The 26,303-nt window shown below is 36.2% G+C and overlaps 1 protein-coding gene across 1 annotated transcript in view; it reads left to right on the top strand.

Annotated features, from left to right (window-relative positions):
* Col4a3bp (collagen, type IV, alpha 3 (Goodpasture antigen) binding protein) overlaps positions 1 to 26,303 on the top strand; it is a 95,584-nt gene that overhangs the window by 5,361 nt on the left and 63,920 nt on the right. Inside the window, exon 2 of the mRNA XM_013025232.1 lies at positions 1,497 to 1,631. Within this exon, the coding sequence (XP_012880686.1) occupies positions 1,497 to 1,631 (135 nt within the window). The remainder of the gene's footprint in view (positions 1 to 1,496; positions 1,632 to 26,303) is intronic.

Genomic DNA, 26,303 nt, shown 5'->3' with positions numbered 1-26,303 from the left:
TAAACCACAGACAAACTCTAGAAGAGTTTACACATGCTACTTTTGTGAGCTTCTGTTTCTTTGCATATTGTTTAAAACTTGTGAGCCATGGGGCACCTGACCTTTTTTTCTTAGGGCTAAGTGCTCTACCACTTGAGCTATAGCTCCACTTCCGGATTTTTTGGTGGTTACTTGAGATAAGCGTCTCATGGATTTTCCTGCCGAAGCTAACTTCAAATAGTGATCCTCAGATCTCAGCTTCCGGAGTAGCTAGGATTACAGGCAGGAGACACCAGTTAGCTGGACCATGGCTAAATCTGTATGACTGCTCAAGTAGCAGTACCACCATATAAATTGTTACATAGGAAGGAAGGATACTTTATAGGAGGAGGTGAGTTCAGTTTTATTAGTAAACATCGTTTATTTCAAGTTGGTATCTCAGTGGAGGTAGGTCACAAGCAATAAGAGATAAGGTAATAGTGATTAGAGAAAAGAATGAGCTAATTGTCAGCATGGGAAAGTTGTCTCAGAGGTTGTAATTATGGGGCTTAGAAGATTTAAGAAATGGACTAATCTCAAAGGTTCCTTAGAGAATATGAAAATAAGAGATTTCTGAACTACTGCAGTGTTGTAAAAATCCATTTTGAATTGTAAGTTTTTGTAATTAGCAAATAGTTTGAGAATTCTTTGTACTTAAAAATGGAGAGCATAATTAAAGTATGCAAAATCAAGTATTTCCATAGAAGTTACATTTCTACCTTTTTCAGTTTATTGATGTGAACTTGTCAGGACCTTCTTAGAAACAAAGGATTTTGATTTTCAGTATTGAGGTTTGAACTCAAGGACTTGCCCATAAGTAAGTATTCTTAAGTCTAGTACTAGAGAGAAATGCAAGTATGTTTCTGCAAACCAATTTCATACTATTATTACTGGTTTAGAAAAATAAAACATCAGAGAAACTTGGAAAATGAATTAACCATTTTAAGTATATAGTGTTGAGTTCTGTAGGAGAGAAATGGATGTGGACATATTAAGGATTATTGATAAAATATTTTACTTTGATGTCGCTATGACCAAATATTTACATATATATGTATACTTATAACAAAAAGTAGAATTTTAGCAATGATTTGGCATTGTAGAGTTAGAAAATTTTATGTAGTAGTTAGTGGAGAGACTAATGTAACTTACTTTTCTGTTAATTATCACAGAAACTAGAATTGTTGAATTGCCATTTATGTGATGAAGAGAGGAGACCAAATATTTTAAATAATTTTTACCTTGGCTTAATTTTTCAAAAGATAGACAAAAACACTATATATTTTATGTCTTACTTGATTAAGTATTAAGTCACTGAGAAACTAATCAGCTTTTTATTTTTTAATATTCCTTTTATTCATGCTAATAATTTTGACATTGGTTTTGAAATTAGGTTGCTGTTTTGAAAAATTGTAGATTTCTAAAATAATGACTATTTTTTGCTTTCTTCTCCCTTTCCTTTTTGTTCCTACCCCTAGTGGACAAACTACATTCATGGGTGGCAGGATCGTTGGGTAGTTTTGAAAAACAATACTTTGAGTTACTACAAATCTGAAGATGAGACAGAATATGGCTGCAGGGGATCCATCTGTCTAAGCAAGGCTGTGATCACGGTAAGTTCATGTTCTTTATTCAACAAGAAGTCATTGAGTATCGCTATTTACCAGCAACTAGGATTTTGGTGTACATCTATGAACAAAAAAAAGATCCTTGCCTTTGAGGAGCATATATTCTAATATTTTTCCCATAAACTTATTTTGGAATGTTTATTACTACCTACTATTTTATTTTGGATTACTAATTTTGTATAGACATGTAAGATTTACTTAATTAGTATGTAAAACCATCTTAGGCCTTAAAGTTGTTAGCAGATTGGGGCAATTACTGGATAGATTATTGAAAAAGTTAAGTCAGAAAAATAATTTTAATATACTTTATTTTAAAATTTTAACTTTTTAAATATATAAGGATATATTCATTTCCTTTTTCATGTAGTTCTAATATCATTTCTCTCTTTTCCATTGGTATGTATTAATTAGTTAGATAAGGATTGGTTTGTGACAGTTCGTACATTTGTACAATATGTCCAATCAACCTCAACCTATTTCCCCCATCCCACTTTCCCTTCTGAAGAAAATTTCAGCAAGTTTTGTTATTCTATTTTTACACATGAAAATAAACTGCATTTACCAAATTCAACATCATTCACCTCTTTGATAGTCATTCCACCTTCCACTGGTGCATACCAGTGTTTTAATACCATTTCTTTAAGAGACATTGTTATCTGTAAACTATACACTATATCCATATTGCATAGTCTCCAGTTCCCAGTGTTACTCTATTCTAGTAGAATAAAATCTTAGAAATACTTTTGAAAGCCCCTATAGACTCTTTAATTTTTATGGTTTTTCTCTAATTTTTTTTTTGGGGGGGGGTCCAGTCGTGGGCCTAAACTCTGGGCCTGGGCGCTGTCCCTCAGCTCTTCAGCTCAAGGCTAGCGCTCTACCACTTGAGCCACAGCGTCACTTACGGCTTTTTTCTTTTTGCTTATATGGTGCTGAGCCCAGGGCCTCATGCATGGCAAGGCAAGCACTCTACCACTGAGCCACCTTCCCAGTCCTCTAATGTTTTCCAATTATGTTACCTTTAAAAAGATAACTCACTTTTGTTGAGACATTCTACTTAGTTTATATTCAACTTAGTTTATATAAATGTAAATCTTTGTACTATAATTCACACACTTAAATTATGGTAATTAATCTAAATATCAATAAAGTTATGTACATATCAAATAAATTAACATAAACGGAGGTGAGATAAAGCAATTGACTTTATAGCTCCCGGGATCAGAAATATGTGATTATAACAAAAATAGCTCATTAGTTGAGAGTACTCAGCATGCAAGGGATTTCTTCAATAAAGGGCAAAAAAGGAAAGCACAACAATATTTGTTAAGACAGGACATTTAAGTGGAGATCAGTTAAGGAAGTTATTTCAACTAAAATTTAATCATGGGTATGTTAAAAATACTTACAGATTTTTTTTTTTACTGAGAAGTCAAATTTATATTGCTTATTGCTTATACCATCAGAAGGAATTCTTGGGATTTTTGTTACTCTTTGAATTTGTCTTCTATATTGTTTATAATTAATGTATTTAAGGAAGATCTTGCAGTATTTTTCTACCATTTTATGTACCTTCTTCTCCTACTTATGCATTCAAAGTTTGAAAACAAAAATTAAGTCTAGCCAAGTGATGGTAACTCATACCTGTAATCCTTAGCTTACTCAGAAGGCTGAGATCTGAGTATCTTGGCTCCAAGCCAGCCCAGGCAGGAAAGTCCATGAGACTCTTACCTCCAGTTAACCGCCAGAAAATGGAAGTGGCGTTGCAGCTCAGAGTGATAGAAAAAGTGCTCAGAGAGTATCACTGTGGCATTTGTTTAACCTTGTTAACCCAGAAGCTATTTCTTTTTATATATATACGTTTTTTATTGTAAAAATACTGTATTCTCTACACACTATGTTGAAAATGAACTATACAGCTTGTGGGGGGGGGTCAAGAGGGAAAACTTGGAGAAAGCAGAGAAGGAGTGATTTTACTGTTCAAAAAAATGTACTCATCTAACTTATGTAACTGGAACCGCTCTGTATATCATCTTTACAATTACAATTAAATACAAAAAAAAAAAAAAAAGAGCTCAGAGACAGTGCCCAGGCCCGGAGTTCAAGCCACATGACTAACTAAAAAACAAGTCAAATATTAAGTTAATAAAATAAGAATTACTTAGAAGTGTTCAAAATTAAGCTATTACCTCCCACTTCAGAGAGAATTTGAGAGGCATGATTTGAACATAAAAACTATTTTGATTGGTATATGGTACATTATAGTATATTTTGAAATTGTATGGAGTTTAATAATCTTTTTCCTTTTGAGACCCATTATTCATGTCTGAGACTTGCAAATGTTCTTTGAACACTCCAGTATTTTGAAGTCTTAGTGACTCTTCCCTTCTTTCCTTGTATATTGTTAGATTGTAATTGCTGTATTTGACCCTGAGAAAAACATTGATGGAGATAGTAATTGGTGTATTTGACCTTGAGAATAACATATTGATGATTGATGTGAAAATCAAGAAGAAGAATAAAATAAATTTTATCTTTACAATTTCCTAAGTAGTAGGATTACTAGAATATCATGCTGATTTTAGTAGTCTTTAAAAATATATACTATTGGTCAGGCTCTCGTGGCTCATGCCTATAATCCCAGCTACTCAGGAGGCTGAGATCTGAGGATCTTGGTTCAAAGCCAGCCCAGGCAAGGAAAATTCATGAGACTCTTATTTCCAATTAACCACCAGAAAACTGGAAGTGGCGCTGTGGCTCAAAGTGTTAGAGCACTAGCCTTGAGCTGAAGAGCTGAGGGACAGTGCCTAGCCCCAGAGTTCAAGCCCCATGACTAACAAAAAATAAAAATATATATGTGATTATTATGGATAAAGGTGTACAGAGGAATTACGTAGTTTATGTTTTAAGTCAAGTTGCCCTTTCTTAAATTATAATCTATAGTAATACTGTATGGCTTATTTGAATAAAAATTCTTACAAACATTATTACATCTGCAAAGAAATGGTAGTTTATTGTAGATGCTTTTGTAAATTTCTATATAGAACTTTCATATTTTCAATAAAGTCAAAGAAATAGGAATATTAAAAATATTCACTAGACCAAGTAATTATAAAAACAAAAGATAAAAATATGAATAAGGCAGCATAATCTAAGTGGTGGCTTTAGGTATAATAAAGCATGATAGAAAGAAGCAGTAGCATGTGTATTCTTGAATTTCTTCAATTTCCAGTCTGTGATTTCAATTTCTATATTACATATAGGAAACTGCAAAGTATAATCAGATTTTGGGATAATTTACAAATAAAATATATACTTTAAAAACTTGTAATACTGATATTCTTTGTTAAAGAGGTATCTCTTGCTGGGTGCTAGTGGCTTATGTCTGTAATCCTAGTTACTCAGGAGCCTGAACTCTGAGGATTGTGGTTTAAAGCCAGCTCAGGTAGGAAAGTCCATTAGACTCTTTATCTACAGTAAACTCTCAAAAACACTGGAAATGGCTCTGTTGCTCAAGTGGTAGAGCACCAGCCTTGAGCAAAAGAAGCTCAGGGACAAAGCCCAGGCCTAGAGTTCAAGCCCCAGGACTGGCAAAAAAAACGTTATCTGTGTCAGTATAATATGAACTACTACTTATATTTTATCTCTAAAGACAAAGATAAAATTTTAACTCTGAATAAGTTTACACAGCACCCTATATGAAATTGAAAGTATATTTGAAAAATTCTAGGCTACAAAAGTTTTAATTTTACTGTCTGTTACTAAATATTATTTGTTGGTGTTTAGCCCACCTTTTTTCCCCATATCTTTTAACCTTTTTTGTCTTTAATTAGTTGTACAAAGTAGTTGCTATTCAACAAAAGTTTATGAATATAATATGTCTTGATCAGTGTCACCCCTTTCATGATTCTTTCCATGCCTCTCTATCCTACTCCTTCCCCCAGTTTTCTTAATTTTGTAGGATAGGCATTTAATTTTATGAGGGCATTCTCCCTTGCTGACTCCCTTTATTTATCGGCCTCCTTCCCTTTGATCTCACCTCCCCGCTTTGAATACCAGTTTCCTGGTGTTAATTTTATTGGACTGTGAGTTAGTCTTCCTAAGGAATTACAACATTTGTACCATATTTCTGTTAATAAATTTAACCCATTTATTCACTGAATTGTTGATTATTTGAGGGTTTAGTTTCTTTAGCCCTGTATATTCTGGATATTAGGCCTTTGATCTCCCATTCCTTTTTATTTTTATTATTATAAAGGTGATGCACACAGAGGGTACAGTTAAATAAGTCAGGTAAGGAATAAATTTCTTTTTGGACACTGTTACCCACTCCTTTGCCTCACTATCTCCCAGTTAGAGCTCCCATTCTTTACACTATCTTTTTCGCTTGTTATACATGTGTACTTTGCTGTGCAGAAACTTTTTAGTTCGATACAGTCCCATTTATCAGTTTATTTTATTTTATTTTTTTGCTGCTCTTGGGGCTTGAACTTTAGGGCTGGGCACTGTCCCTAAGCCTCTTTGTGCTCAAGGCTAGTACTCTACCACTTAAGCCACTCACAGTTCCATTTATGATCTTTTCTGAGTTGTTTATTGGAGGTGAGAGATGCATGAACCTGGGCTGGCTTTGAACTGTGATCCTCAGATCTTAGGTTTCTGAGTAGCTAGGATTTATAGGCATTAGCCACTGGCCTCCAGCTTCATTTATCAATTCTTTCTTTGACTTGTTGTGGTTTTGGATCTTTATTCTGAAAGTTCCTGCCTGTGTCAAGAGTCCTAATGTTTCCCTTCCTTTCTATAATAGTTTCATGGCTTAAGATCTTTATTCATTTTGAATTGATGCTGGTTCAAGGTGATAAATAGGGACCAGTATCTGGATATCCATTTTTTCCAACACATTTTTTCCAGTTGAAGAGGCTTTCTTCCAATCTTAGTTTTTGGCTCTCTTAACCTAATCCACTCCTATTTAATTTTAATGAGTTGTTAATTTGTAAAAGTCAATTTTTAAGCTATGTGATGATAAATCAGATAAAATATTTTCAAGAACAGAGTATTTGGGGGAAAACTTAGTCACTTTTAAGGTGACAGGAATAGTATAAGTTCTTAAGAAAAATTATTATTTCACTTTGTTTATATAAAGAGGAGCTTGCTATTGATTACAAATGCATTGCATTTGTAAATTGACATGTTGAATTGAAACTTTTTGTACAACTTCTTAAAGTTAACAATAAAAAGGAACTATAAGCTGGGCGCTGGTGGCTCACGCCTGTAATCCTAGCTACTCAGGAGGCTGAGATCTGAGGATCACGGTTCAAAGCCAGCCCGGGCAGGAGAGACCTTGAGACTCCTATCTCCAATAAACCACCAGGAAACTGGAAGTGGCGCTGTAGCTCAAGTGGTAGAGCGCTCGCCTTGAGCTGAAGAGCTGAGGGACAGCGCCCAGGCCTAGAGTTCAAGCCCCACGGCGACGAAAAAAAAAAAAAAGGAGCTATAATAAGGAGTATTGTGTAGTATAAATGTTTATATAGTTTAAGACCCAGCTATTGCTATAAAACTTGTCAAATAATAGATATTTACAATATGTTGTAACCAAAAGCAAATGTTTGCTGGGTGTGATGGCATATGCTTATATTCCTACCATGCAGGCGGTTGAGATAAGAAAGATCTCCAGAGTACAAGGCCAAAAAGCAGAGTAAGATCTTGTCTCAAAGAAGTTAAGAAAAAAAATGTTACGGACTATTCAGATAGTCCTTTATTTTTAAATTGTTTTAAAATAAAAATACTTGTGATAAAAACATGATTTATGCCATTTGTAAAGGCTTCTTTTTAACTCAAGAAACAAAGCTAAATTTCTGACGATCTTTCATGAAAGTTTATATGCCTATACAATCATGTCTTTGTGTATAGCCTGCATTTTTGTTTACACAAACATTGTCATACAAATCCTGTTCATCTGCCCCATTTTTCTTTTAATACATCATAGACATTAATTGTTATATTCTATGAATTATGAGTTTATCCTGTATCTTATTTATATGTTTCTTCCCTGTTCTTAGACATTTAGAGCATGTGTAGTTTTGCTTTACCACAAATATGGTTGGAACAAACATAGGTACTTTAAAATCTAATTTTAGTGCTGTTTCAAAAGAGGAAAATCACGAATCTATCATACTGGTTGTAAATATTTTCTTCTATTGTGACATTTGTCTATTTCTTTGGAACTAATTTTTATGGTATTACTTTTAATTTTTTTCCCTTATCTTCATTGGCCTTGTTCTTTGCAGCTGCTATATTTGATAATATTCATATAGGTGTTTCTCCTCAAAGATTATATTTCTATATAAATGTAGCTGCGTTTTTCTGAAAAATTTACACTTAAGTCTTCATTGCTGTTGAGATGATTTTAGTTAAGTAATGGTAGATGTAGCTGTCCCCATCACTCCTTCCAGATGACTCACCATGCATTTTGGAGGGGAGGGAGTTAGTAATGGGGTTTTAAATCAACTCTTTGAGCTTGCTGGGTTTGTTTCCTTGTTTGGTACACTCCGTTTGAACCAGCCTAGCTTCTTATTGGTTATGTTTGGAGATAGAGTCTCATGGACTATCTCTCTGCCTGGCTAATTTTGAACTGAGGTCCTCCAGATCTCAGTCTCCTAAGTATCTAGTATTATAAGCATGAAATTCAACTTTTCGCCATTTGAAATTTTTTTTTTAATTATACACATCGAATCTATATTTGAGGATCTTTACTCTCTTGCTCACTTGTATGTGCTGTCTTCTCATATCATGTCTCATTAATTACCACCCAGTTCCTTGGACTCCTAATGATATATATTTCAAGATAAAATGAGTGATTTGTTTGCATTCATTGAAATTAGAAAATGTTCTGTGAAATAAGTGAGACTTGGGGTATTATGAAAATAGTTGTGTCTATAGAATTGGTTTGCTTATCTAAAGTCCCAGGTCTCACTGTAGGCATATCAGTTTGTATGCCTAATAATCTTTTAGATCTTTTATATGTAATGTTTGTATTGGAAACAAAGCCTGCAGTTTAAAAAAGAAAGGAAAGGGGAGGGTGGGGGAGAAAGAAAGAAATTGGCTTTTATCAACAGCAGGCAGAGATGCGTTTGACTCATAGCCAGGATATATGTGTTTGAACAGATTCTCATTCATTTCCTGTAAGTTTTTTTTTTAAAACCAAGTGATTCATATTCGATTTCACAACTTAAAAATATGTAAACATTTAACTCTTTTTATGTTTTCTATATTTCCCCCTCCCCCCCCCCACATTTTCCACCTGGGACATAAACTCAGGGTCTGTGTGCTAATTCTGAGTTTTTTTTATGCTCAAGACTAGCAATCATTCACTTAAGGCACAGCTCTACTTCCAACTTTTTGGTGGTTAATTGGAGGAGATGAGTCTCATGTACTTTCCAGCTTTAAACCACAATTCTCAGTTTTCAGCTTCCTGAATAGCTAGGATTTACCAGTATGAGCCACCAGCACCTGGCTTTCCACATATTCTTGGCAGATTCTTTTTGTTGTTGTTCCGTCTTCTTTTGTTGTTTTACTTGTTTTTATTCTAATTCTTTTTAAAATAAAAAATATAATGTACCAAGCCAGGCACCAGTGGCTCATGCCTATAATCTTAGGCACAAGCCGATTTCTGAGCATCACAGTTTGAAACCAGCCCAAACAGGAAAATCCATAGATCTTCTTCTTATTATTATTTTTTTTGGTTGGTCGTGGGACTTGAACTCTGGGCCTGGGCACAGTCCCTTAGCTCTTCAGCTCAAGGCGAGCTCTCTATCACTTGAGCCACATTGCCACTTCTGGTTTTCTGGTGGTTTATTGGAGATAAGAATCTCATGGGCTTTCTTGCCCCAAATGGCTTTGACCTGCGATCCTGCCTCAAATGGCTTTGACCTGCGATCCTCAGATCTCAGCTTCCAGAGTAGCTACAATTACAGGCATGAGCCATGGGCACCCAGCTGAGATTCTTATCTCTAATTAACCACCAGAAAACTGGAGGTGGTACTGTGGTAGAGCACTAACCTTAAGCTAAAGAGCTCAGGGATAGTGCCTAGGCCCAGAGTTCAAGCCTCATGACCAACAAAAAAAAGAAGTATGTTGTACCTTTAAAAGATTTCTTGAGATATAATTTACATACAATAAAATAAATCCTTTCTTGGGGCTGTGAAGGTGGCTCAGTGGTAGAATGCTTGCCTTGAATGCATGAGACCCTGGGTTCCATTCCTCAGCACCACATAAGCAGAAAAAAGCCGGAAGTGGCACTGTGGCTCAAGTGGTAGGGCGCTAGCCTTGAGCTGAATTGCTGAGGGATAGCATCCAGTCCCAGAGTTCAGCCAAAAAAAAAAAAAAAACAACCTTTCTTAAGGTGTCCAGTGACAATGTTTTTTGTTTTGTTTTTTTTGTTTTTTACCAGTTGTACAGCTTGAACACATAGTCTAGGCACTGTCCCTGAGTTTCTTTTTTCCTCAAAGCTAGCCCTCTACCACTTGAGCCACAGTGCCACTTCTGGCTTTTTCTGTTTATATGGTACTGAGAAATCAAACCCAGAGCTTCCTGCATGCTAAGCAAGCACTCTGCCACTAAGCCACATCCCAGTCCTGAGTTTCCTTCTTTTTGACTTTACTGTAAGATTTCAAAACAAAGCAACAACAACAAGACACACAGAGAAAAAGTATTATGTGCTAAACATTGTATTAGTCTGCAAGTTAGTAGGTAAAAAGACTCAAAAGTACCAAACTAAAAAGTACCAAAATGAATGATGAGTTAAAGTAAAATTATAGGAAAAAGATTTTGAAGTTTGAGCTCTTGTAAGGGCCAGGCAGCCCTTTAAAGGGATGGACTCTGAAGGGAGCAAATGTAATTTTAAGAGACTTTTAAATATATAGTTCTTGGAAAGGAAAAAGGGAGAGTGAAATTTCCTTTGAAATTTCCTGGACATTAGATAGTAATGGAAAGAATTTAAGGACCTGCAAGGGGAGGGAAAAGAAAACAAAACATTCAACCATAAGTCTCATATACTTTGTCCTTACTACCAAAACAAAATTATGATGAAGTATCTAAACTTTGATATATGGCAATAAAGAGTATTATTGAAATGAGTATTGTTAAATGCCCAAACACCACAATAACTAAACTAAAGGAAATTAAAATTGATTAAAAAGTCAGACTAAATTGAAGAAAGATTTCATACAAACCAACTGCAGAAAATCCTTTGCTTTCCAAACATTGAAGCAAAAAACCCTCCTCATTTGTATTCAAAATAGAATTAAATACGCTCACATGGAGGATATTAAAATAAAAATCACTTAGTCAGATATTCAGGACAAACAAATGGACTAGAATAAAAGTCTCGGGAAAATGAAAGTAATTTCTCCAGGAAAGAAAATGACTAAAAAATGTCTGGCTTTGAACCTAGATTCGGAGATCTCAGCTTCCTATGTAGCTGAGGCTTAAGTAGGGGACTAGTGACTCACTCTTCTAATTCTAACTACTCAGGAGACAGCTCTGATGACTGAGGTTTGGAGCCAGCCTGGGCAGATAAATCCAATGGATTCCTGTCTTCAGTTAACTAGCAAAAGACTGGTAGAGAGGTGTGGCTCAAGTGATAGAGTATCAGGCTTATGTGAAGCCAAGTAAGAACTCTGAGAGGCCTTCAGCTCAAGCCCTAGGATTGGCACACACACAAAGATGCCACTTTGGTATAATTTAAATTTAAAATTTATAGCTTAAGAGTACTGTGTAAAATATATTTGCTAAGAATTTAATTGTATTTTTGATTTTTGTCTTTATGATAAGATTGTTTACAAGTTCTATGTAAAAGTCTATGTAAAAGTCCTTTGAACAAATAAGAATCATTTTTTAAAAATATGATTATATGATTATATAGAGGGGTTACCATTTCATAAATCAAGTAATGAGTACAGCTCTTTTTTAACAATGTCACTCCTCCTTCACTTGAGATACAAATAATTATAGGTTAGGAGATTGCCTTTCTTTACTACTTACAAGACTAGTTTGGGCAGAATTGTTTTAGAAGCTAGGATAAAGTCATTGAAATAAACTGTGATCAGGTAATTATAATCAGCCTTTTGATAAGATTTTATAACTTTCAGTATCATTGTTTATAAAAATATGTTTCATGGACTCTTCCATCACATTATTTTGAATGCAAGTTTTACTGGATTTTCATACTTAGGAAAGAAGCCATATCTCACATTGAGATTTCCAATACTAATTATGATGCTTAAAAACCTAAAAAAAAAAAAAACCTATTAGTACAAGTTGACTAATACCAAGTCATTATACTCTGGTGTGGATTTGAATTTTCAGGAATAACCAGATGGTTGATGCTAAAAATTGTTTTTGACAAAGTGTGTCTTAGGTAGAGGGAGGCATATCAAGGATGTATATTTATATTAATTTGCTTACTCAAATTCTTTTAATTTACTGTAAATTATCACAGTTTTTTTCATTAAAAAGGAAATATGTTTTGTAGGAGGTTTCTTTTTTTAAATTTTGAAATAGATGTACTGACTCTTAATCATGTACACTGTCAGCAAAATTTGATGACAGTTCCACATGGGTTTTGCAAACATAATGGAAGAACAGTACAATTTCATTTTCACTAACTGAAATGAAATTTATCATTTTTATCAATGTAGGCAGAAATCATAACAGTATTTTCACCGGTTATAGGTATTATCACATGACATTTTATATATATAGATATCTTAGAATCACAGTCAAGATATCAGATATGTTTTAGTTTAACCCAGCAGAAATATATTAAATTTATTTTAAACTTATTGTTATGATTTCTGTATAATTTATTTCTTCTGCAGTCATATATTTTGTTTTATTATTTTGAAAACATTTTTCTGAGTAGTAGTCAGAAGATTTCACCATATTTATACTGGGGTACTATATCCCAGTAACCCTTATATTTCAAAGCACTATAAAGAACATTTTTGTAGCATTAGAATTTTGTTTGATTTAAATTTTCATAGAAAACTTCAAGTATATACGTGATACTATTCTTTCTCTCCCTCACTTTTGGCTCTCCTATGCTACCTGGTCTTATGTGGTTTGTCCACTTCCATCATTTGAATCTTTACATCTTTTACCATACTGTCATTCTGTCCTTCTTTCAGGTATCTTACTTAGGCTTGTTGTAAGATCTTAGTACCTTTCTTTCTGTCTAATGTTCTTCCTTTGCCTCTTTATTTACTCCTCCTATTTCATCTTTCCTCTCTTGACTCAGGTATTAAAAAACTTCACTGGTTTCCCTGATTTGTTTATATCCTCCTTGTTTTGTTTAATTGAGACAGTGTAATACATCTTTTTGAGATTTGTATGGTAACTTGATACACGTACAATGTATAATAACCCAGTCATGGTAATAAATATTTTTCTAAAGCTAATTTTTTATATATTAGGAACTTTTTATTCTTGTTGAATAATTTAAAAATGTATCATAGATTATTTTAACTAATAGCTATCCTACTGTGCCTTCAAAAAACCAGAACTAATTCCTCCCTCAGTGTTTCTGTGCCCCTTAATCAACTTATTTCTATCCCTTCCTCTTCCTGTCCTTTTTCTTTACTGACCAGTATTGCATTTCATTCTTGGAGATTGACTCTCTAGTCTCCACACATGAGTGAGAACATGGTTATATCCTTTTATTATAGATTTATCAGGATGATTTACATTTCTTCCATGTAGTTTATTACAGTTAAAGTTTTTTACATTTACTTTGTGATTATTTGATTAATGTAAATTCTGCAAAGTTAGAGACCATGCTTATTCATCCTAACCATTGTATCTTCAGTGTCTTGGCATCTCTAGTAAGTTATAGGTGCTTATAAATATTTGGTCAGACAGTCAGTACTTGGTTTCATGGCTAGATAAATGAATAAATGGTTTAGATAGAAATACAGCATAAATTACAAATGTAAGCTACATTTGTAATTAAAAATTTTTTTTCAATAGTCACATTACTAAAAGAGAAAACCCTGGGCTGGGAATGTGGCTTAGTGGTAGAGTGCTTTCCTGGCAAGCATGCAACCTTGGGTTTGATTCTTCAGTACCACATAAACAGAGAAAGCCAGAAGTCAGCACTGTGGCTCAAATGGTAGAATACTAGCCTTGAGCAAAAGAAGCTCAGGGACAGTGCCCAGGCCCTGACTTCCAGCCCCAGGACTTGGCAGAAAAAAAAAGAGAGAACCCTAGTGAGATTAATTTTACTATATTACTTAACTCAGCATATCCAAAATATTACTCTAATAGTTAAGAATTTCATATTCTTCGTTTTATCCCAAGTTTTAAAAATTCCATTTTTGTTTTGTACTTCATCACATTACAGTATTACAGTTTGGATGAGCCCAATTTCAATTCTATAGTACAGTAGACATGCAGCTAATAATACAGCTCAGATTTAGATGTTAAAAAGTATTGAAAATTAATTGGGCACCAGTGACTCATGCCTGTAATCCTAACTATTCAGGAGGCTGAGATCTGAGGATTGTGGTTTGAAGCAAGCCTGGGTAAAAAGGACTGTGAGACCAAAAAACCACCAAAAAAAGCCAGAAATAAAGTCTGTGTCTCAAGTGGTAGAGCATTAGCCTTGAGCACAAAAGCTCAGGGATAGTGCCCAGTCCCTGAGTTCAATGAAGCCCAGGACACACACCATATAAAACCCCAGAAGCCGGGTGCCGGTGGCTCACGCCTGTCATCCTAGCTACTCAGGAGGCTGAGATCTGAGGATTGCGGTTCAGAGCCAGCCCAGGCAAGAAAAGCGGTGAAATTCTTATCTCCAATAAACCACCGGAAAACCGGAAGTGGCGCTGTGGCTCAAGTGGCAGCATCTCTAGCCTTGAGCTGACAAACTGACAGTGCCCAGGTCCACAGTTCAAGCCCCACGACTGACCAAAAAAACAAAAACAAAAAAAAACCCAAAAAACACCCAGAGATCAAAGTCTGAGTTTGGCTATAGCATTGTACACTCTTAGAGAATAAAATTGAAAGTAAGGGTTTTTTGTTTGTTTTTCTCTTTCTTAAGTCAGAGATTCTCAAGAATTAAAATAAAATAATCAAACTACTAAGAGGGTATATTAAGTTTATATGTTAAATAAAGGAACTTGAATGACGAGTACTTCCTTTTTATAAATTTTTTAAGTGGGAAATTTGTAAGTATGAGTTACAAATACAAAAGACAATGGTTGAGGGAGATATTTTGCCATTGGAGACTGCCTAATTAGTAGGACAAAATGTGTGTCATAGTTTATTCTGATGTTCTACTTTTCCAGACTGTTAACACATTTTTGTTTGTAACTTTTGTTACCTTAACCTATAATTTGTAGTGTGATCTGGCAAGGCTTCTCTTACAGAGTGTTAGTTGCCATACTTAATGAGTTTGTACAATTGTCCTATCTGCTATATTGAAATTTCAAGTTAATATAAATTATGTCATGTCCATATTTCAGATACAAAAATGGAAAGAGAAAAGTTCTTTTAGTGGGTGAAATGGAGAAAAAGAAATGAACCATGCCATTTAGGAAAAGTTGACCAGGTAAAAAGTTGTCTAAGACTTTATGAAAAAGACCTATCTGGTTGGAATTAAGTGGAATGGGCAGAATATTAGGAAAAGAAAGCAGAGAGGCAGTGGGGCTAGATTGTGTATAGCCTTGTGAATCATAAGGACTTTGACTTTTATGCTCATTGAGGTAAAGATTATTAAAGCTTGAGCATAGGGGCCTTTTGATCCCTTGTAACGAAGAATTTACAGCTGTTTTTCCACAAGCAGGAAAGTAGAATCAGGCAGCATTAGAATGCTAGAATAATAATCCAAGTGATTGGACCAGTTATAATGGTACAGATTATGGGAAACACTTAGATTCTGGATGCATTATTTATATATTATGTATTTATTTTTTTGTGTCATACCTGGGGCTTGAACTCAGGGCCTGAGCTTTTTTGCTTAAGGCTAGCACTTTATTGCTTGAGCCTCAGGTCCATTTCCAGCTTTTTGGTGGTTGATTGGAGAAAAGAATCTCAAACTTTGCACTGGGGCTGGCTTCAAATACAGTCTTACATGTCAGCCAGCCATATGAGTAGGAAGGATTACAGTTGTGAATCACTGGTACCTGGCTTCTGGATTTTTTTTTTTTTTTAATTTTTTGTTGGTCATGGGGCCTGAACTCTGGACTTAGGCGCTATCTCTCAGCTCTTCAGCTCAAGGCTAGTGCTCTACCGCTTGAGCCACAGCACTACTTCTGGCTTTTTCTGGTTATGTGGTGCTAAGGAATCAAACCCAGGGCCTCATGCATGCAAGGCAAGCACTCTACCACTGAGCCACTTTCCCAGTCCTGGATTTATTATTAAAGTATTGCTGTCAAGAGGTGTAGATTTATTAGTTTTTTTGTTTTTTATTTTTGTTGGTTGTGGGACTTGAACTTTGGGCCTGGGAGCTGTCCCTCAGCTCAAGGATTGCGCTCTATCACTTGAGGCACAGTGTCACTTCCTGTTTTCTAGTGGTTTATTAGAAATAAGAATTTCACAGACTTTCCTGCCTGGGCTGGCTTTGAACTACAATCCTCAGTTCTCAGCCTCCTGAGTAGCTAGGATTACAGGTGTGAGCCACTGGCACCTGGCGATTTGTTAGTTTTTTTTTATATGGTGTGAGAGAAATAAGAAGATTCAGATCTAAACAACTGGTAGTTACGATAGAGCAATGTGGAAGCCTGTAGAAGTGTGGGGATACAAATCAAATAATAAATTTTGGATTGTGTTGAAATTCTTCTTTAGCATTCTACAAAATACAGAGGCAGAGCACTGAATGACAAATGTGTTAAGAGGAAAAGGATAACTAGATAGGCATATATGCATATGAATATGTAGGTATCACATTGTGTGTGTATGTAATATATCTTGTGATCTTGCTTCATTGACTCTTCTTCAGAGCTCCTTTTTTAGTATTTAGGCTTTGATTTTAATGTTAGAGGTTTTCCGTAAATGTCTGATAAGATTTGGCTCTCCTTAATAAGAGTTAAGTAGATATTGAGTAGCTGGCTTTTAAAGATGACTGTTGTGAGAGAAGAATAGAATTGACTGTGTCTTTTTATGTATATTGTCTTTTGAGACTGTCTCTAAATGGTCCAGGCTAAAATAGAACTCATACTGTAGCCTAGACAGGCTTCAAAGTCATGATCCTGCTGCATCAGCCTCTCTCCAGTGCTGGGAAATACAAACATGTACTGCTAGCTACCACCACATGAATTTTAAATAATTTTTGTTTTGTTAATGTTTTGAAATAACTTCAGAGAAGTTGTAAGAATGATGTAGATAACTCCTATCATGAACCATTTCACCACTGGTTTTTTTTTTGGGGGGGGGTCAGTCGTGGGGCTGAACTCTGGGCCTGGGCACTGTCCCTCAGCTCTTAGCTCAAGGCGAGCACTCTACCTTGAGCCACAGTGCCACTTCGGCTTTTTTCTTTTTGCTTATGTGATGCTGAGGAATTGAACCCAGGGCCTCATGCATGCAAAGCAAGCACTCTACCACTGAGCCACCTTCCCAGTCCCTCACCACTAGTTTTACATCACAGCTGTTCTTTCATCTATCCTGTATACATAAAACCATACATACCTTATTTTTAGGGGGTCATTTGAAAATAAGTTGCATATTTTATTAGGTAATGTTGCTATAGCTATCATATTAAAAATCTTTATAAACACCTTTTTTTTCTGTTCTACAGTCTATGTTCTAATTTTATCAGTTTAAATAATGTTCATTTACAGTGTTCTTTACCCTTCAGTACAAAAATTAATCTAAAACATCTATTGCATTTAGTTATTATATCTTTGTTTCTTTTATATTGGAACATACCTTAGCTTTATTATCTAACACTGACATTTAAAAAATTACAAGCTTAATGTGTTCCTTTTATTATTATAATTAAACACATGAATTGTACAAATTCAAAGGTTTTATTATGACATTTTCATGCATTCATATATCCTGGATTGATCAGGTCTGCTCTTTCTTGTCCTCTGTCCTTCTTCCCTTGTCCCTAATTGTGCCTCTCCTCTCCTCCCATCTCCTCTCTTCCCCTCCCCTTTCTTCCCCTCCAGTTGCTTCTTTTATTAGTAAACTGTTTTATCTTCTAATTATTTGTTTTATCAGCTGTAAGCATAACTACTATCTGCTTGGAAAACCTTTTTCCATCCTTATACCCTAAACCATTGTTATCTTGATTAGTGGAAATGGTTGGGCCTTGTGTTTTAATCCAACCCATCATTTTATGCATTTTAATTGAAGAATTAAACCATTAACATAATGAATACTGAAAGGCTTGTAGGTTTCCTATCATTTTCTTGTTTTTCTGATATTTACTTCTTTCCTCACCCTCATTTGCTTACTTGTCTGGAAGGACTGACTCTCCTGAATTATTCTTGTGTTTATCTTTCTCTTTTGGTGTTAAAGAATACCTTCTGTTTGCTTAAGATCACAAGGACCATGTACCATAGGTAGATCGTGATAGGCTAGAAAGTGCCATATAGTAGGAGAGGTCTTCTAAGGGCATACACCAACTGTTCTAGGAATGACTTAATTGAAAAAGAAAACCAGCAAAAACATATGTGACCAAAGAGATGTGTTCTAGGAATGACTTGACTGAAAATTGGTAATTGGTAGAAGAAAGCCAGGGGATTGTAAGCACCCAAACAGAAAAAATATACACATGGAAGGAGAGATCTCAGCAAGTTCTGGAAAAGATAATTTTTTTTTTAGAGGATTTGTTAAGTCACTGTTTTATACTTTGTTTTGTGAATGGGACTCAGGAGCCATCTGGCAGGAGTGGCAGTGACTTTGAAGGCAAAAGAACATTAGTAGGGTTTTTCTTTCCTTCCCCATACTAATATTTTAATGTTTTAGAAGGAAAGTTGGAAGAATATATTATGTTTGGTACTAAACAAAAACTAAAATTCATACGTAAAACTCTCTTTTAATTATTCTTATTTTGGTTCCATGCCAAAGCTTTTATAACATCATTTGATTTTCTTGGAATACATTTTCTACAAAATTGAAATGTCTAGTATGGTATTTGTTCATCAGATTGTTAATGTATCAACAATTTGTTCCTTTTTATTGTTGAATAATCTCTCCTGTGTGTTCTACAGTTCAGCCATTCACAAATTGAAGGACATTTGGGTTGCTTCCAATTTAAAGCTGTTATGAACATTTGTGTGCATGTTTTGCATAGGCATTATTTTTCTGAATTTCATTCTCAGTATACAACGTATAAACTTTTATTGTCAGTCAGTGTATTCAGTATTAGAATAAACTGATATGTATTACAGGAAATAGTCTCTATTCTTTGTAGTTTATAACCTCATGAAATACTTCGATTGAAGTATTTCATGTATCTACAGGTACAAACTAGAGTGCTGTTGCACCATGATGGGAGTCACATTGTTCAAATTGGTCTTACTTCCTCAGTTGTCAGCTAAAATGTCTAAATCTTGGAAACACGTTAGTGATTATATAATACTGTGCTGTAAAATAAAAGTGTACATTTTGAGACTTTCTGTATCAGTGAGAGATCAGTTTGATATCAGAACCTACTTTAGATACTAGTAGTAGCATCTAAAGTGACACTTTAGAGGAAATAGAGAAGCAGTGCTTAGAAGAATCTACTTTAGGCTAGAAGAACAAAGGGGCAAAATTAGACTTGTCATCCTATAAGTCTAGAGAGCCCTGCAGTATTGGGCCCAGTACACTAAGAAAACATGTTATCTGCTAGGCACTGTGGCTCAAACCTGTAGTACTAGCTACTTAGAAGGTAGAGATGGAACAGGTGCACAACAAAAAGTAGCTCACAAGACTCCATCTCACTACTGGACACAGTGGCATATACCTGTTATTACTAGTGACATGGGGAAACAAGGATTGCAGCCCAAGCTGGCTTAGGCATAGAAGCGAGATCCTGCCTCAAAAATAACCAGTGCAGACCTGGCACCAGGGCCTCCTGCTTGTAATCCTAGCTATTCAAGAGGCTAAGATCTGAGGATTGCAGTTCAAAGCCAGCCCAGGCAGGAAAATCTGTTAGACTCCTATCTCCAATTAAGTGCCCCAAAAAGCCAGAAGTTGAGCTGTGGCTCAAGTGGTAGAGTACTAGCCTTGAACACAAATGCTCAGGGACAGTGCCCAGACCCAGAGTTCATACCCTAGGGGACACACACACACACACACACACACACACACACACACACAGCACATGTGCATACATACAAGACCCAATGCAGAAATGAACTGGAGGTGTGGCCCAAGTGCAATATCCTGAGTTCAATCCCCAGTAATAACAAAAGAGAGGAAAGAGAAGAAAGGAAGGGAAGGAAGAAAGGAGAAAGAAAATTAGATTGGATGCTTCCTACTAGTCCTCTACCAGCTCTTCATGAGATTCCTGGAATCCGCTCATGCTTAAGCTCTGAGTTGAAAGTGAGTGTACTTCTTAAACTCAAAGACTCCTTAAGGAACTGAGGCTCAGATGTTCATCTGCTATCTCAGAAGCTTAGAGGAAATGTCTTGTGTTCCTGGATTATTGGCATCTATCAGGGGGAGTATACCTGGTGTAACTGGTATTAATATATCACACTTATGGAAGGGAGAATACTGTAAAACTATACCTCACATAGCTGGTACTTCTGAGATTCCGAAAAGAGGCTGGGGAATATAACTGTCACTGCCAGAGCCAAGGAGTCTTAACTGGGTACATCCTGTACCCAGTGCACAAGATTTTATTTGTATTTTTTCCCTTCTTCATGACCTCTGGTCTCACTCTAGTGCCCTAGATTAATAGAATTTAAAGAAGGACACTTAAAAGAAGGAAGGTTGCTTGCAGCATCTTGGTCCTGATAGTGTAAAACATTAAGAAGAATAGGGTTTTTTAAGAAGATTTGTGTCATTTACACACATGATTACAATATATTTCAACCAATCTCACTTTCTATGTCACTCTCCCTTCTTACCCACTTCTCAAAACAATAAGAAGAATGGATTTGAGAAAGATAATAGGTTAGAAAATGGGGTGCACATCATCAAAATCTCTGTGGTATTCTCAACTTTGGGAGAACACACACACACACACATATATATAGGTACATATATATATATATACACATATATGTACTATATGTAACTTATAAAGGCCAGATAATTTTCTTTCCTATCCCACCTCCCCTGTATTAGTAAATGGGGGTATGAATTAGACATTTCAATTGTTGCTTGGAATCACATTATCAAGCCTGGGACATGTTAAGAGACAGAACTCTCTTACTAATTTCCCTCACTCCCACTCCCTTGTTTTCACTTCCCTCACTCCCTTGTTTTTCTCTCCAGCATTACTTTGACTCTAGAAAAGGACTATCAAAAAAGGAGAAGAAAAAGGAAGTTATTCTTTTTTTTGGGGGGGGGATCTGGTCGTGGGGCCCGAACGCTGGGCCTGGGCACTGTCCCTCAGCTCTTCAGCTCAAGGCTAGTGCTCTACCACTTGAGCCACAGCGCCACTTCTGGCTTTTTACTTTTTGCTTATGTGGTGCTGAGGAATCGAACCCAGGGCCTCATGCATGCAAGGCAAGCGCTCTACTACTGAGCCACCTTCTGAGCCCCAACAGGAAGTTATTCTTTGACCCATGCTGGCACAGCAGCATCTAGTTTCTAGTTGCAGCAGTAACAATCATTACTTAAAAGATCCAGAAGCTAGGGCACGCCTTATTCATATGTATGGTACCTGTGGTGCAATCTCAGCACAAGTTTTGTTTCTCTGTGCATATTTCTTACCAACGTAAGCTTGGTAAGTTGTAAGTTTGTAATTTAGCACACAGATTTCATGTTATTTGAATCTAGTTGAGTTTCTTTAATTTTTTATTGGGAATAGAAATTTTAGTATTTCTAGAAAAGAGGTGCTAAACATACACAATTATAAATGATGGAGCTTCCTGAGTGTTTGCCAAGCTATTTGAAATAGAATTACAGTCAAATCTCTAAGAAAAGGCAGCCAGACATCTTTCTGATTACCAGAACCTGAAAAAGTTGCCACGGTTACTGGCTTAGGTAATTTACCAAGGCTGCTAGAAAATGAGGCCAGAAGCCCTAAAACATTGAAAATAAACCTCAAATTCTGAGTTAAAGTTTGTCCAAGTCTTTTCTAGACTTGAGGGCGCACAGGCCCGATTGAAAACACTCTGAATTGAGTTCTAGCCGTTCTTAAAACATGTGACAAGTTTGACAATGTGAATCCAAGCAAATTAAGTGCCAGCTAAAACAAGTACTTTCCAGAACAGAATTCAGAGTTCACAGCCTACCAATATCCAAGATCAGTCCCAAGTAACTCAATGTAAGAATAAGCCCAAATAACTCAGCATAACTCAGTTCCAAATAACTAAATAAGAATAAGCCAGGAAATTGCTCTTTTCTCAGGAAAAGACCTGAATCAGTGTCAAATTCAGGGTGAACCACATATGAGAATTACCAAGAATTTTAAAGCTAATAGTACTTTGTTCAGTGACGTGTGTGTGTGCGCGCGTGCATGGGCACACATATGTATGCTTGTAATGAATGAAAAATGGACAATTTTGGCAAATAGTTCAATGGCTATCTCCATTTGATTTTTCTCCTAGTAGAAACATTCATTGAAATGCCTCTTGTCATACTGTTCTAATCTAGATTTTTGAGCTTTCTTTGTGACTTCGCTGCTGGTAATTCTCCTTACTGTCTTCCACAGCATCCCCTTGTTTCTCTCCAATATTGCATTCTTCTTTGCCTAGATCTTACTTCTTATTCCTCTTAGTTACTGTAGCATTTTGATGAAGCATATCTTAAGATGTGAAGGTCAAGTTCATCAGTATGATGTGAAACCCTCAAGTATCATTATTGCATGTCCCCTCTTTTTTTTCTTAGACTGTTTAGTTTTACATAGAAAAATCTTAAAGACAGAAGGATATATATAGGAGGAACAAGTATTGGTCTTAATTAGGAAGGTAAGAAAGAAATGGAAGTCCTTAACATGAAGATTTTATCCACTCTTCTGTCCCATTTGAGCACTGCTGTGTAGTAATATCTGATTTAATCTTTAGTGGGGTAGAAAATGGAGCTTCTAATGTTATTAGAGGTGGCTCATTCATTTTAGGATAGGATAGTATTTTAAGATAGGAGCCTAGTTGAATCTTCCGGTGGTTCACTCAGATCACTTGAGTTTTTGTTGTCTTTGCCTTTAAAACTACTTGATAGTTTCACTCCTTGCAGATTGGCTTGATCTTATAATTTATTAGTTGTTCAGTTTCGGGTCTCTGTGCCACTAAGGCAATCCCTATATTCCATGACTTTTCTCTATATTTTTATTTATGTATTTATTCCTCTTGTTCTTATAGGTTATTTTGAAAGTAGTTTTAAATTTTATCCTTTAGAATGTTTTTTCTCTAACAATAAATGCTGGCATGATAAAGTGTGAGATTCACTTTTTTGTAGATGACCTTCTATAGCTTTCATTCTCAGTGGTGGTTCTTAGGGGAATGAAAGCTTAGATATTACAATGGCTGTGACTTAAAAAAGAAAATTCTACCAGACAAGCTGGGAATAGTGACATACACCTGTAATCCACATTATTCAGGGGGTTGAGGTCTGAAGGTGGAAATAGCAGACCAGCACTGGCAAAGTTAATGATAAACTATCTCAAGAACAAAAAGCCTGGGGCATGGCTTAAGTGGTAGCTGCTTTACTAGGGTTCTGAGACCTTGGATTCAATCCCCAGAATGTGTAGGAAAGGGAGTGGTGTTCAAGGAATCTACCACACAACATCTTATTTAGCTAGAGTAACTTGAAAAATACTCCAGCATTTCTTTTTTCTTGTAATTTGTTACCTTTACAGAATGTAGTTGTATTGCTTTTTCTAGGTATTATTATTGTTATTATTGGACATACTATCTTCCTCATTTTTTTTTCCTGTTTTGTTTTGGTGCCCATCCTAGTGCTTGAATTCAGAGTCTGTGTGCCATTCCTGAACTTTTTTGCACAAGGGTAGCACTTCACCACTTGAGCCACAGCTCCGTTTCTGGCTTTTTTGGTGGCTAATTGGAAATAAGAGTCTCATGGACTTGGCTGGCTTCAGACTGTGATCCCCATCTCTCAACCTCCTGAGTAGCTAGTATTATCGGTGCAGGCCTATATTCTTACTTTTGAAAATACTAAAGTGTTTGCTTTTCATCCTTTGCCTACTCATTACAACTGCATTGCTTAACAGGACATGTTCTAAGAAATGTGTCACTACCTGATCTTTCTCCTTGTGTGAACATCCCAGAGAACACAAAACCTAGCTGGTATTGATTAGCCACTCATTTTAACCTTGGATGTAGTCAAGAGACTCACTGAACAAGGTATATAAGGCAGTGGCTGCTTTAATGACAGGCTGTTTCATAGTAAAGTTTTCTTTTAATGAACATAGATACATAAACCATAGTAAGTATCATTACCAAGTATTATGTACTTTACACAATTACATTTAGTATAGTTTCATACAACTAGCAGTACCATCTGTTTAATATCCACATAGCCACAAACTTATGAGTAATGCATCTCATGAGGCAGGCTTCAGCATTACTGAACAATAGAGATTTGTCAGCTCTCACTAACATCTAATGAAACCACTGTAGTGTAGCCATCTATTGTTGACCAAAAACATGTATACATGGCATATAAATGTATGCTTTTTCATTTTGTATTTTTCTCAAATTTGTTTACGCTGCCCATAATTTTTAGCCTCTTTACTGATACAGCTGTTTGTTATGTAGCCAGGCTGGCCTTGAAGTCTTCTTAATCCTTGTGTCTCAACATGCAGAGTGCTGGGTTTACAGAGTACAAGATCTGTACTCTTTAACATCTTCTTATATGTCCTGTATTCATACTTTCTGATGTGGGGTGTGTATTGTCTTGTTTTTCCCTTTTGCTTTTTGGTATATTTCTATTCTTAACTGATGCCCAGCATAGTAATTCAAAACATATTTAACTTATTTGTATCATTTTGCAAGTCAGAACTGTGATTTATTTTTATCTTAAAGGAGAAATTGTTTCATAGACCAAAGAACATTGTGGAACTAATATTGTTTTCGCTTAAAAAAAGTTGGTAAGAAGATGAATGTTGTTAAAGATGGGAAAGAATAAACCCCTTCAGGTGTAGTACATGGATTCTGTTCAGCTAACAAATTTATTATTCTGGCCAGAAAGAAGTCTCTTCTCTCTAAAGACAGATCACAGGAAAGAAAATTGACTACCCTCTATGGTAGAAGTGGTAAATGTGATGTATCCTGTCAGAAATTAATTCATGTTGAGAGAAAAATGGACTTGAAAAACATTGAGTTTATGTAATTTTACAAAGCGCTTTGATTCAAAAGTACTGATTCAAAGTTAAGTCTTACATTCAGTGCTTATATATTCAGTGCTTATGCAGAAGGCTTCCCTGGCTTCCTACATAGTTCTTGTAATGATAATTTTGTGTTTTTCATTGAAAGCTTTCCTAACTGAAAGAGGAGGATCCCACACATCCATCACAGGGAACCACACAGAGGCAGGCAGGCACAGGAGAAAGATTATTATAAGGTTTATTAGAGGAGCCATATTTCCCCCAAGAGGGAGCACATGGCCTCTGTCCCCATCCAGGTAGCAGGAGGGTCTGAGGGATAGGAGGTGAGGTAGATGGGAGTTCTTGTGGGTCTGGGCACAAACCCACTTGAGAGGGAGGGGCCAGCTGTACGGTGGGAACTCCAGGAATGGAAGGGTACCCAGGTGTGGGTGGAGCTGAGGGCCAAAGCTGAGCATAATACTAACATTCCCGGTTCTGTTGTTTAATAAAAATAGAGGGTACCAGGCCAGGGGTGGGGAGTGGGGGGAGGAGTAATGGGCTGAGGTCATTTCTTCTGGAGCTACTTCCTGTTGTCATGGGGCCTCTGCTTTGTTGCTCGGCCTGGTACTATCCATGAAGCATCTGTTTGATAGTTTGGTTTGTAAAGGTCGTCCCTTTTCCATGGCAATAGTTATCTAAAATGTAAGACACAATTAATAAAAAGCAAAAATTGTTAGTACCCCAAGAGAGGAATATGCCATAGAGGGATTGATTTCCAGAAGGGGGCTATCAAAGACCTGAAATTGCCCTTTTTTGTCTCATATTGGAGACATAGAATGGTACTTGACTCTTGGTATCCTGGAGGAGGGGGAGTAAGACTTTTCCGCTTTAGGATCACAGTAACCTGAGGAAGGGGTAGCAGAAATATTTAAAGATACCAGAGCCAATGGGTGTCTTGGGCTCTTTTAGCTACTTACTGCAGGCCTGGGGGCATCAAGGAATCCCTGGAGCTGGGGTCTTTAGTGTGCGGGTCTGCACTGGGCAAGGCAGGGCAGTGTAAGTGATGTCTCTGGTTGCCTGCAGGAACAGGATGGCCTTGACTTGTTCCCAGGTAGTATCCTGGGCTGGCGAAAGAGACTTTTGGAAAGATCAGGCAAAAAGCTGACAAGGTGACAAGGTCAGTTAACATGAATGACATAGGAGAACACACGTTGGTCATAGGCCAGAAAAGTTCCATTTGG

Source organism: Dipodomys ordii, unplaced genomic scaffold (genome assembly GCF_000151885.1).
Source record: "Dipodomys ordii isolate 6190 unplaced genomic scaffold, Dord_2.0 Scaffold83, whole genome shotgun sequence".
Classification (NCBI taxonomy): Eukaryota; Metazoa; Chordata; class Mammalia; order Rodentia; family Heteromyidae; genus Dipodomys; species Dipodomys ordii.
This window is presented reverse-complemented; position numbering and strand designations above follow the sequence as displayed.